At 45.3% G+C, this 12,179-nt stretch overlaps 1 protein-coding gene across 1 annotated transcript in view; it reads right to left on the bottom strand.

Moving 5' to 3' along the window:
• Nucleotides 1–688: 688 nt before the first annotated feature.
• Nucleotides 689–12,179, bottom strand: part of iqsec2b (IQ motif and Sec7 domain ArfGEF 2b) — a gene marked incomplete at its 5' end in the record, with an annotated part of 28,216 nt that continues 16,725 nt past the window's right edge. Inside the window, 13 exons of the mRNA XM_080015782.1 lie at nucleotides 689–4,182; nucleotides 5,167–5,216; nucleotides 5,428–5,622; nucleotides 6,403–6,564; nucleotides 6,727–6,826; nucleotides 6,988–7,113; nucleotides 7,231–7,370; nucleotides 7,867–8,033; nucleotides 8,132–8,254; nucleotides 8,408–8,569; nucleotides 8,682–9,730; nucleotides 9,896–10,213; nucleotides 10,314–10,605. Of these exons, the coding sequence (XP_079871908.1) occupies nucleotides 3,007–4,182; nucleotides 5,167–5,216; nucleotides 5,428–5,622; nucleotides 6,403–6,564; nucleotides 6,727–6,826; nucleotides 6,988–7,113; nucleotides 7,231–7,370; nucleotides 7,867–8,033; nucleotides 8,132–8,254; nucleotides 8,408–8,569; nucleotides 8,682–9,730; nucleotides 9,896–10,213; nucleotides 10,314–10,605 (4,060 nt within the window). The 3' untranslated portion in view covers nucleotides 689–3,006. The remainder of the gene's footprint in view (nucleotides 4,183–5,166; nucleotides 5,217–5,427; nucleotides 5,623–6,402; nucleotides 6,565–6,726; nucleotides 6,827–6,987; nucleotides 7,114–7,230; nucleotides 7,371–7,866; nucleotides 8,034–8,131; nucleotides 8,255–8,407; nucleotides 8,570–8,681; nucleotides 9,731–9,895; nucleotides 10,214–10,313; nucleotides 10,606–12,179) is intronic.

The following is a 12,179-nucleotide window of genomic DNA, read 5'->3' as shown; positions in this document are numbered from 1 at the left end:
AACCCATTGGACTGGGGTACTCCTACTACTACTACTACTACTGATAAGAATAATAATGACGATAATAATAATAATAACAATAATAATAATAATAATTATTATTATTATTACTATATAATTATACTATTATTATTATATCAACAACAATAATAATTATAAATATAAATACGAATAAATAATATTAAACAATAATATTCATGTCAATATTATTAATAATATTATCAATATATAATTATAGTGATCATGGTATTATTCATGGTACCATAATTACTACAACTATTACTTTATTATTATTATTATTTTTTTTATTATTATTATCATTAATGTTGTTATCATTGGGACTGCTGTTATTATTGAAATGCAATATTTCTGTGTGTGATATAGCTGCTTATTCCTAAAATTATCATATTTCATATTTTGGCTCACGGCTGTTATTTACTATTTGTGCCCTAGTTAACATACTCAGCTGTACAAGTGCTTCTTCCTGTTAACTTCTGTTTGAGGTGAACATATATTTTACTTTGATTTTATTTTAAGCCATTTCCTGACTTGCACTGTTGTGCTGCTGTAAACACATGTATTCCCTACAGGGAGTAGTGGAATTAGTTTTCAGCGTCAGCATTAAAAACACAGGACATTTCACTGCAAGGACACTTTTTAATTTGTCAGAAGCAATAAATATTCACATCTCAATTCTCTATTCTTTCAGCACACATATTACATACACAAATAAAATCTTCAAGATTGTATGTTTAAAATAATATCAATAGGCGCTCTGACATATTAACACTTATAGGCTTAAATTTGTATCACGATAGTTCACTCGCTCACCTTCAAATTTAAAATAGAGGAAAAGAAATACATTTTCGTCTGGGCCAACATCTACTTTCCATGTCTCTTTTTTGTATGTACATACTTCGTGGCACTCACATGCACACATCTGAATGGGAGTAATTTACCCCAAACAAATCAATGAAAAGCCTATATGTATAATATAATATGTACATTCAGGTTTATACAGTACAATCCATTCAGTAAGTGCAGTTATACTCATGCAAGAAGCGTCAAAAAGGACACCATAAAAGCAATAGGCTGGCCAACACATACCCCCAAAACATTTGGCATACTTTATTCCTAACTCTCCACACTTCTTGCCCCAATACACTTTCTTGAAGTCTTTGATGTGTCTTTTACGTCTGCTTCTTCTTACGAGCAAGTTCCATGGACTGCACATGGGAAACCAATTTCCTAATAATGAGATTTTGTTTTTACTCAAGTAATCCATGGCATTAAAGCCAGTCCACCTCAGTGCACTGTTACAAATCCACAGAGGACATTAGCAAAAAGAGAAAAAAGTAAATTTGTATTTTTACATCTGACACTCTTGCTATATTCTTTAACAAGAATCCCATTCAGTAGGTTAAAATGTCCAAAAATCTAAGATACCCTTCAAAAGTGTAAGAAAATGGAGGGTTAAAAGGCCGTTGCTGACTTAAGACATCACATGTGTGCAAAACCACAAAACTTCATGTAAAAGCGTACTTTTTCAAAGACATTGAATGTCAGAAAACACGCAATGAGTTACTTTTTAATGGCTGTAAAAAAAGTGAGCACAAGTGCCCTGAATAAATCTGGGGAATGATAGCTTCTTTGAGTTCATTTTTCAAATTATACGGCAAGGCCAAACCCCTTTTCCTATAAATGTATTGTACAAAACCCCAAAATAAAAGAATACTTAAAAGATATCTAAAAGTAGTCTTTCTTTAAATTCCCCTGTGTAAGAACTGTTCTTTTTCTTCACATTATCTTCTCAAACAGATCAGAGAGGGAGGAAGGAAAATAATGGTTCTGCAAATCTTTTTGAACAAAACAAACAATCATAAATCTCATTCATTATTTTCAACAATCATTTATAATACCTATCAAAATAAGTAAATCAATGGCAACATCATACTATGGAAATATATCACACTACACATACCATAACACCCTCAAGCAATTATCATTAAAACTGAGGGAATTCATATGTGTACAAACTCTCTATAATCATGTACAGTCGAACATTGCTCATATAATTAAACACTGATCAAAACATTTATTGGACAATATTCATCATACTCAGAGCGGGTATATAATAATATTGATACAACAGCAAAAAGCTTCAGAAACATTCAAATATATTATTGTTTGTATAATTAATTCCCACACCCCACAAAAAATTGTAATTATTATGAAGCCAGATGGCTTTTGTTGACATGAAAATGAACACTGAGAAGGAGACTGCCAAAAAAAAAACATGCAAAGGTCGTTAAGGTTGAGGACAGGGGAAATAAATCTGAGGCCCACATAATAAAAAAAAAAAGCCTTATGGAAAAGAAAAATCTGGAAAAAGAAAACAGAGACATAATGAGGCTGAGTAAATTATTGCAAATTCAAGGACATTTTTGCAACTATCTGCAAGGACTGTTTACAATGCAAACCCCTAATGTAATTATTAGGTGATTTAGTCCTTTTTTTACATCCATTTAGAAGCTGCTGGTCACTCCTTTTGTCATGTTTGTTTCACCACTGCATTACTACAGGCTGGTATGTGTAAACAGTCTGGGGGTTTGTTCTTGCACAGTTAATGGACTCAAATACAAGACTTCAAACAATTACAATTGAAGCCAAATACCCATACGTTTAATCTCTGCTTCCACGATATGGCTATAGACTTTTTTCCTTAATGTGAATGTGTGATATCAGTGTGCATGTAAATATGTCTCTGTGTGTGGCCTTGTTTTGGTAATGTGTGTGGATGCCATGCAACTTCTACTCTACTTGCTATAGCTCCCTACATGTGCGGGAAGCGGAGGTGAAAGTAACAGAGATGCAGCAGGCTGCGCTTTCTCTTGTCGCTAGCGCTGCTGCTGTTGCTGTCCGTCCGACTGGACCTGGTTCTGGACCGGGTCCGACTTGCCTCCTCCGCTCTCTCTGCCCTCTGACCCCTGTATCCCCACACTCTGCTCATACCACGGTGCTGATCCGGTTGATAGGCTTGGATTTGGAGCTGATCCCTGTACCTGTCGCTCCAGCTGCCGTCACCTGTGGTCCCTGCTGAGGCTGTCCTGGGTGCTGGGGGGGGTGAGGGGAGAGAGGCGTAAGAGGGGTAAGGGGGGAGGAAGGGGGGGGTAAAGGGGAGTGCGGGGGGGGAGGGGGGATGGAAGAGAGAGGAGGGTACTGGGGCAGATACTGGCCGACGGAAGCTGCGTGATGTGCATTGATGGTGGCGGACGGCGGGTGGTGGGGCAACGTGCCGAAGATGAAGTGGGTCTGGTGGGTGGCGTGGGTGGCTGGGTGCGGGGTATGCACGTGTCCAGGGTGGGTGTGGGAGTGTGCGTGGGGGTGCGGGTGGGAATGAGACAGTGTTAGTGGGGGCTTGGTGCCAGGAGCGCTGCCCCCTCTGACAGAGTGTGTGGGCTGTGCGTGGTACAGGGCGAAGTGGGGGTTCGGGGAGTGTTGGGAGAGAGGAGAAAGGGGGGGAGGGCAGCCCACCACCATATTGCTGTACCGACCCGGAAGCCCATGCTGGGAAAGCTGGGAGAGATGGGCCAACGGCTGGTGCTGGGCGTGCAGGGGGCCAAGCTGCGGCCGGCAGGGCAGAGGGCCTCTCTGAATAGAATGAGCAGGCACGCCCTGCAAAGGTGGAGGGGCCGGCTGGACGTGGTAGCGATGGTGATGGTAGTAGGGGGGCGGCGGCTGCACGGCGCCCGTGTGACAGTACTGTGCATGTAGTGCCTGGATCTTGGAGGGACCCCCCTCCAGCTGGCACAGGGATGAAGGGGAGTGAGGAGGGGGCCCTCCCGTAGTCGGTGGGGGGACGGGGGCTGGGTAGGGTGGCCCCGGTGGAATAAGGGGCCCCGGTGGTTTGGCGCGTTTGCTGCCGAAAAGAGACCCTAGGAAGGAGCCACTGTTGCTGCTCCCCCCAGGGCCACTCCCCACCCCCGCTCTCTCTACACTGCTGGAGACTCCCCCAACTCCTGTCCCTGCAGTGGTGTGTTGCTGCCCCGGCCCACCCCCCACCCCCGTTCCGGGGCTCAGGATGGGGCGGTGAGGCCGGTAGTCTTCTGTTCCGTAGCAGCTGGGTACCACGGTGGACACGGGGTAGCGCTGGTGAGGCTGTGGGCTGCTAATGATGGAGCCCTGGGAGAAAATAGAGAAAGTCACGTCTTTGAAAATACAATTTTCACACACAGGAAATAACTACTTGGGAGTTTGAGGAAAGGACATGCTGGCACAGCACAGGCATGCAAAGAGTGTCAACGTCACTCTGGGTACATGTGGAGGAACAAACACACACAGCCATATACACATATACTGTACACTGTTGTAGTGTGGGGGTGGTGTGATTTAAGCGGCCACACCTGTCTTGGGTCTAGTTAATTGGGCCCAGGATCAGGGGTGGCTGCACTTGTTGCTCATCATTACATTTCACTGCATATATGTATGAAAGTATGTATATGTATGTGACAAATAAAAAAATCTTGAATCTTGAATCTTGAATCATCAGAGCAACCGATGAGCACGGGTTAAACCACCAATCCCCACACACACATGGAAGGGGAACTCTTGACATGACATCATTTCATCTGCTCCTGGCATGGCACATCTCGTCAATAAACTGGTTTATCCTTCACCATCGTTGCCTGTGCCTCCCTGTTAAGGGGAGCCCGGAAAAGGCCACTTGGATGGCATGTGGCGGGGGATCTGTTACACTGGCGCCTGAACAGGGACACGACCCAGGGAAGGGACACAGACGAGCTGGCCAAAGAATGTACCAGTTTCCCTGCCACACACAGTCCAAGTGGACTTTTTCCAGGCTCCCCGACACAGACACAGACAAGAGATGTGACATGCCAGGAGCAGATGAAACAATGTCATGACAAGAGCTCCTCTTCCATGTTTGCGTGGGGATGGGTGATTTAACCCATGCTCATCAATTGCTCTGATGAGCAACAGGTGCACAGCCTGGGCCCTATTAACTAGATCCAAGACAGGTGTGGCTGCTTAAATCACACTACCCCCACACCACAACTGTACATGCTGAGGACGGGACAGTCTGTTTTGGGCTCTATTAAGGGAAAGTGCAGGTCTGTTACAGGTCCACGTCTACCCATCAAGACTTACTTCCATGGTACTGTCCAGAGAACCAACACTGTTCCTGCGACCACGTTTGCCTGCACTCCATGAGGAAGAGTCCGGTTAGCAAAGAGTGGAAGAACAGAATGCTTCAAGTGTATTCATGCACTGAATGCCTTCTGAATAGAAAAAAGTAGAAGAAGCTGTTGCAGAGTGGAAAATGAATAGACTCCATGTGCCCTGTTGCGTACGGCCGATAGGAGAGGAAGTAGAGTTGGCTCTGGTCACTCGGGTGTTTCAAAGTCTCACCTGTCTCTGATAGGTCCCTGAGAGACGAGCTGAGTGCTGTGCGTTTAAGCCCTTCTGCGGAAGAGTAGTTGTCATCGAGGCTAGGCCTTCCCAGAGAGCCGTTCACGACCTCGCTCTTCACACTGACACCTCCTCCAACCACGCCACCAGTCAACAGTGCGGGTCGCATCACACCTTTCTGTTTCTCCAGCTCCGCTGTGGAGTGGGTGTCACAGAGATGGACTGAACATGATCGCTATCGAGGGAGCGATACCATGCTGATCGATAAGGCTGTCCGTCATTCATGATTCCCACATTAATTACTAGTGTGTAAATTATCAGGGGCAATAAGGCTAATTGGAGGTTTTGATTTGTTACTGACAAAAATGTATTTTTTTTGCCTTATTTACATCTTATGTCTGGTAATTTCCTTGCAAAACAGTGAAGACAATTTTTGAGACAGATGAATGCAGTATCGTAGAATTTAGAATATTACATGTATGTACTTTTAAATGGCTTATGTTACTGTTACTAAGTACTTCCACTCCATTTACCAATGCGTATTTACAATGAGATCTTACATGCAATACCTTTCATAGTTGTTTTTGAACATTATTTATTGATATAATGGTCGGTATGGCCTACATTATTGTATGATATATTTGTGTTGCAATGGATCATAACTTATATACTTGTGCAGCTGTTACGTAGCTATTCAAGAAGCATCCAACCACAAGCACGACCAGTTAGAGGAATTATTGATGTGGTGGATGACTGATTTCAATGTATTAGGCAATTCGTAACTGGTTCCAAATTGGAAAAAGGTTTTCGATACATAGCCCTACTTACTGGAGACCAGTGCTTGTGAAGGCAACGGCTTGTGACTGGTGTCACAAGCATTATAAATGGACTACATATTTTAACATGAATAAACATAATCATCACACCCAATCAAAGATACAGTGTGCCGTAATGACCAGCAGGTGGCGTACTTACACTCAACTCTATATTTCTCCATCTCCTGAACTTCAGCAATGCTTTCCCTGAGGTCGCTGACAAAGCGGGTGCGGTCCTGCTGACTGGGTGCCATGAAGACGATAAGGACCTTCCTCTCCCCACCCAGGACCGCTGAGGTCAGTCGGATGCCATGAGGGTAGTCTACCAGATGAAAAGTTCAGTGAATGTCGGCGCTTGCCATGATTAACATTTGTATTTTTTTAAACAAACTTTAAAATGAGACACGTGCATAAGTCAAGTCATAAGGAAGTTAAGAGCCACAGAAATTTACATACGAAAGACTGGAAACAAAAAGGGACTCACAGGAGTTCTGGAACATGTGAACTTGCATCTCAACCAGAGGGAAAGATTGTCTGAAGCTATATGTCACTGAGGTTTTCTTCTTCTGGAAGATCTTTGTTACCTGAAATTCAGCATTGAAAGGGTTTTAGGACAGTGGAAAAAAGGCAACTAGCGTTTTTCATTTGGGTCTTAACACGGTAACTTGCGAGGCCCTTGAATTAATTCATGTTTCATTACAGAAGCTTATTCCTTTGTGTACAATGTGATGAAAGTTGGTCTTACCACAAGTAGGTCATTAAAGAGGAAGACCTCTCTTTGGTGGACCCCTGTCCTCTGAGGTCTGTTTGGATCAGGCACCTCGTAGAGCTGACAGCAACACACCAACCTGCGGTGTGGAAGGGACAGAACCTGCACAAGCATACCAATAATGACACACTAGAAACGCAGTCAGCCTCCCAAAATAATACTATAGTACATACTGTAGCTATAAATATGATATGAAAAATCTTTCATATGAACACTCACAGGCTTCTTCCCCACTATGACTCTTTCCACTGCCTGCACTTGGGAGACATGGTCATCGTTGGTTCTCAGCTCCCACTTCTGAATACGCTGATAAATCCCAACCAGAAGGTCCCTGGGTATATCCTGACCATTGTCAACGCCTTGGGAATAAATAAGGACTCATATCAATATAGAGAATATAGAGAATAACAAAATAGCTTTCATATTGCTTTCTGCAAATCACGGACACTGTTCAAGCACAAAACATGGTATTGAGTCTTGGCTCTATCAGAAGTGGGACCTAAACCTACAGCCCTATTTTTCAGAAAGCCAACAAAAAGGATGCTCAGTTGTAACAAGTGCACATTTAAGAAACACATCTGTAAACATTTCTATGGACAGTCTCTCTATAGATAGTGTATATGATCTATATTACAGTTTATCTTTAAACATCTTTATTTCATCCGGACTGTTTTGTATATTCTGTCTCATTCTGAGATCTGGATAAGATTACAATGCATAAGAAAAGAATGAAAAATCTACTCAGGGTGCTGACCCTCACTACTTTACTGACAATTAAATTAAATTATCACTGACAATAGCCTATATTGTATGGTTGTGTTTCATGCAAATCTGTATCCATTTGTTTTGTCTCACCCCTTAAATTCTTGATGAAATCCTCAATTTTCATCTTCCTTTCAGCTTTCACATTGGGGCTGTACATGTCAGTGTTGAGGAGGATGATGGCAAAGGCCAGAATGAAAATGGTGTCGGGATTCTGGAACTGGCGAACCAGGGTTGGGTTACACACACAGTACCTCTGACTGTATGAGAGAAAAGAAAACATGTTGAAACTAATATCATTGAAGTAAAAGCAGTTGAAATGATTACTAGTGTAGCCTTGGTGTAGGGGTCCTCACACCTGAAAGCCTCTATGAGCCTTTCCACTTTCTGAGCTTCTCCTTGAACTTTAATCTGAGCCTGGAACTTCCTTAGAGCGTCGTCCAGGTCCATTCCTGAGAAGTCCATCTCATCCACCACACAGCTGAAACACAACAGGCGGGGTGAAAATATGTCTCTATCTACACCTGGTACCAACTACAGCAAATTTACCAACTATAGAATTGCAAAGGTTTAAAATGTGAAATTTAATTCGTTCTGCAAATCTTCTCCCGCAATTTCTTGGCTCCACACTCACTCTAAAACATCCTTGTTGAACTGTTTCTGGCGGTTGCCCAGGAACTCTCCGATCATCTGCCTGCTCAGGCCTTTCCTCTCCAGAATGAAGCGAGCGATACCGACTGGGGTGTCTGAGACAAACCCTCTTTCTATGAGGTATTGGATTCCCTTCTCTGGCTTTCTGTGACAAGCAAAAATAAAATAAAAATATAGAGAAACCATCTAAATATGACTGTTAGAACACATTACAACTGGATATAGATTGGGTTTTTTTCAGATACTAGTGTGCTTACTTGTTATAGAGGTTGAGGCCTATGCGATACTGCCGTCTCTGCACGACATCGTTGTTGAAAGGCGGAGAGTCCCAGCTATGGCGACTCTCTCTCTGGTAGGTCTGCTTGCCCAAAGGAGGTAGTGGCTCTCGCAGGCTGTCCTGGGAAGAGGATCCAGAGCTGCAGTTGACCGTCTCGTTGGAGTTGGTCGTGGAGTTGAGCGAGTCGTTGTCACCGTCAGAACAGCACGGCTGCTCTAGACCACCGGAGGGCAGCGCCGTCGAAGAAGAGGAGGACAGAGGGGTAGTGGGGGGCTGCTGCGGGGAGGAGGATGAGGAAGGAGTGTCTGGGTACTGGTGGTGGTGAATCGGGTGGTGGTGATGGTGGTGAGCCATGTGGTGAGGGATGTGCGTGGGCAGAGGTCTACCGGCAGCTCGGGTCTGACCTTGGGCAGCGGCGGTGGAGGAGGGGCGGGTTCCTGTGCTGGGGGAATGTTTGAGGGTTCCCTGAGGGGAGCCAGCCCCTACTCCAGGCTCCTGCTCATAGACCAGCTGCCTGCTCAGAGAGCCGCGGTCTGAACGGTCGCTCATGTCCACCGAACTGTCGCTGGGCGGCTCGATGGTTAGGAGGGGTAGATGGGCGCCCCTCAAACGATAGTCCCGACATTCTGTGCAAGGGGTGCTGCGACGACTGTTACTGCTGCCCCCTCCCTCGGTGTCCCTGCTGTCTTCACGGACCCCTACGCCACCGCCGGGGCCCCAGTACTCTGTATCTGTACTGCTCGGTGCCCTGTCGAGAGACAGGGGGGAGGAGGGCATGCAGTCGTCCATGTACAAGGTGACATCGCTGTAGGAGGTGGCCGTGCTGTCTCCGTGCATGCTGAGACCCCCTCCACCGCCCCTGGGTCGCTCCCCCAGCCCTCTCTGGGAAGAAGGGTTGCTGCTACTGCTCCACACACACTCCCCAAAGTCCTCGCTGATCCCTCCACCCTCCCTGCTGCCCTCCTGGGAATCATTGCGTCCTGTGCGGCAGGTCAAGGCATCGTCTATGGAATCAGCCAAAGACTTCACCTGTTAGAAACAAAACACAGAGGATTTCATATAACTGAATGTATGATGACCACATTCAGTTCATGTTTGAGCTGCAGATTATGAATGCAAACCTTTGTCTTACGGTTATGATACACAAGCACACACATTTTGTAAAATGAATAAAACAATAGACTGATGAAGCACCTGTTTGGAGAAGGAATCCTCTAAGTGTGTGTAGTCTGCAGGCCGGTCTGTGTCTGGGGAGTGAGGCGGTCCGATGGCCACACTGTGGGTGAAGTTGGTTTGCGTCTGGGCCTGCTGCTGGGGCTGGCGCTCATCAAAGGAATACTGGAGTCTCATGTTGGACAAGATGATGCGGCGTGTCATGCGGCTCTCAGAGGCAGAGCTTCGAAGGCGCTCAAAGTTCTTGTTCATGCGGTACTGGCGGAAGGCCGTCTGGATGGTCTTGGCAGCTCTGCGGCTTACGAAGGAGCCACCATACTTTCTTTCCAGCATCTCCACCTGGCAAAAGGACAAGAGGTATGAAACTCACTCTAAGACATCCAATGATCAATTTTGTGTAAATGATGTTCTCTTTGGGCAAGTTGAATCACTAACTTACCTTCTTGTCCTGCAGATCTGTTGAGAGCTCATAGCTGTCAGACAGGGCCTTGCATCTCTTGTTCTCCTCTTCTTCTTGCTTGCGGAGGGCCAGACTGGCAGGTTGGTGGCGTGTACGCAGTGCCCAGGCCAAGCTGATGGAGCTGGGGGCCGCCGCACAAGGAGGACCCCTGGGACCCGATGTTGTGGCGCTGCTGTCAGTGTAGCGTTCCGAAACGTGCGGGTAAGGGGTCTGGCTGTAGGAGCCGTCTGTGTGGGTGCCCGATTCCGGACACTGAGACTCCCCTTCCACACTAGAGGAGGAGATGGTAGGAGGCAGAACAATTGTGATAACTGGTAAAATACTAAATACAATCAGTAAAAAATGCATGTGTTATTAGTTTTAGATGAGGGACTCACATGTAGACATTTGAGCGGCGAATAATTAAACATCTCCGAGTGGATGTCATGAGGAAGGACACTAGACACAGAAATGTCTCACTGATAAATCTCTGGTTTATACTGCAGTGTGTAACACGTCTCCAGTAGCTACACAATCTCTTCAAATGCGGCAAGTTATGACAGCATCAACAGAAACCTACTCCGGGCAACATTTCCAACGCAAATGTACCTTGACCACATTAAATATCCTTCCTGCTTTATAGCTCCAATGTGAGTGAGGGTCTTTGCCCTCTATTCTTCGTTGAAAACAATTGGATAAAAGTTAGTATACGGCAGACTACGTTTTCTCCCAAGTTTTCTTCTAAGTTTCCTCTCGTCTCCTGTTTCAGTCTCTCACTACTTCACTCTGTCTGTTTCCCCATTTTTTAAGTCAAGTCTCTGATTCACACATACAAAAATAAAAATGAAAGCGCTCATTTGAACAGTCAGCAGCCACAAGCACACTCCGCCTGTGTGATAATGACACTGAGCTGACAGGAAAGACCAGGTTGTAGATTAACAGTCAGCGTCAAACAGGCACATTCAGCTCCAGGAATGCCACAAAATACATGAGACATCGTACACCTCAAAACATTTCCTACTACATTCTCGCTGAGCTGCTCTCTAAAGCTAAAGAACTTCACAAACACAGACAACCAAGAACAGCCTATTCATCCTAGGTGTGTGTAGTTAACACAGCTTATCGTTCATGCGTCATCAGATGATCAGACCTCTGGGAAATCCAACAATATTGCGTCCTGGAATAAAAAAAGAACCCCATAAAAAAACAAAAAAATAAAAACACGTATATCCACCCAAAGAGTCATGTAGTCGGTGCATGGGAGAAGGACTGCAGTCACATGCTCCGCCTACATTTCCTCTGTGCCCTGGCCCCACCCATGCCTGTCAGCTGTGCCCTGTCCCATAAGAAGACAAAAAGCCAGAAGGGCGGAAAAGCAGGGTCAGTGGAAGTGTGGGAGCCAGCATAATTGTGAGAGGCAACCGAGCACACAAAACAAGGGAAGCCAGCCACAGCGTCCGGTCGCCGACTATTCCTTGTGCGGTGGTTTTCACCTTTTCACACATCGCACAGTGCCTGCATCACCCACTTATGCAGCTCGGAAAATGCCTCATTGTGTTGAAGCGGCCATTATCCCGATGGGCCTTTGGAGCCAAACAAGATCCCCCTCCCCTCTCTAAGTCGTCCTGCTCAGTTCAGCTGAGGACTTCCTTTTTTAGTTCTACATTGGCAGAAATGACGACATTGTAAAGGCACGTCATGGAAAATGTGAAAGCAATTTGGTTTGTGTATTATGATATCAACTTCAGCAATACTTAAGTAATTCATCTGAACCTGTACAATCCAGAACCAGAGTCACAAGTTTGTTCTGTGTTCCGTTGACAGGACTTCCTGTGGCTTTGAACAATGCACGGCTCGGCCAAATAA

Source organism: Zeus faber, assembly GCF_960531495.2.
Source record: "Zeus faber genome assembly, chromosome: 15".
Lineage (NCBI taxonomy): Eukaryota > Metazoa > Chordata > Actinopteri > Zeiformes > Zeidae > Zeus > Zeus faber.
The sequence above is the reverse complement of the archived record's forward strand: the minus strand, read 5'-3'. Positions and strand labels throughout refer to the sequence as shown.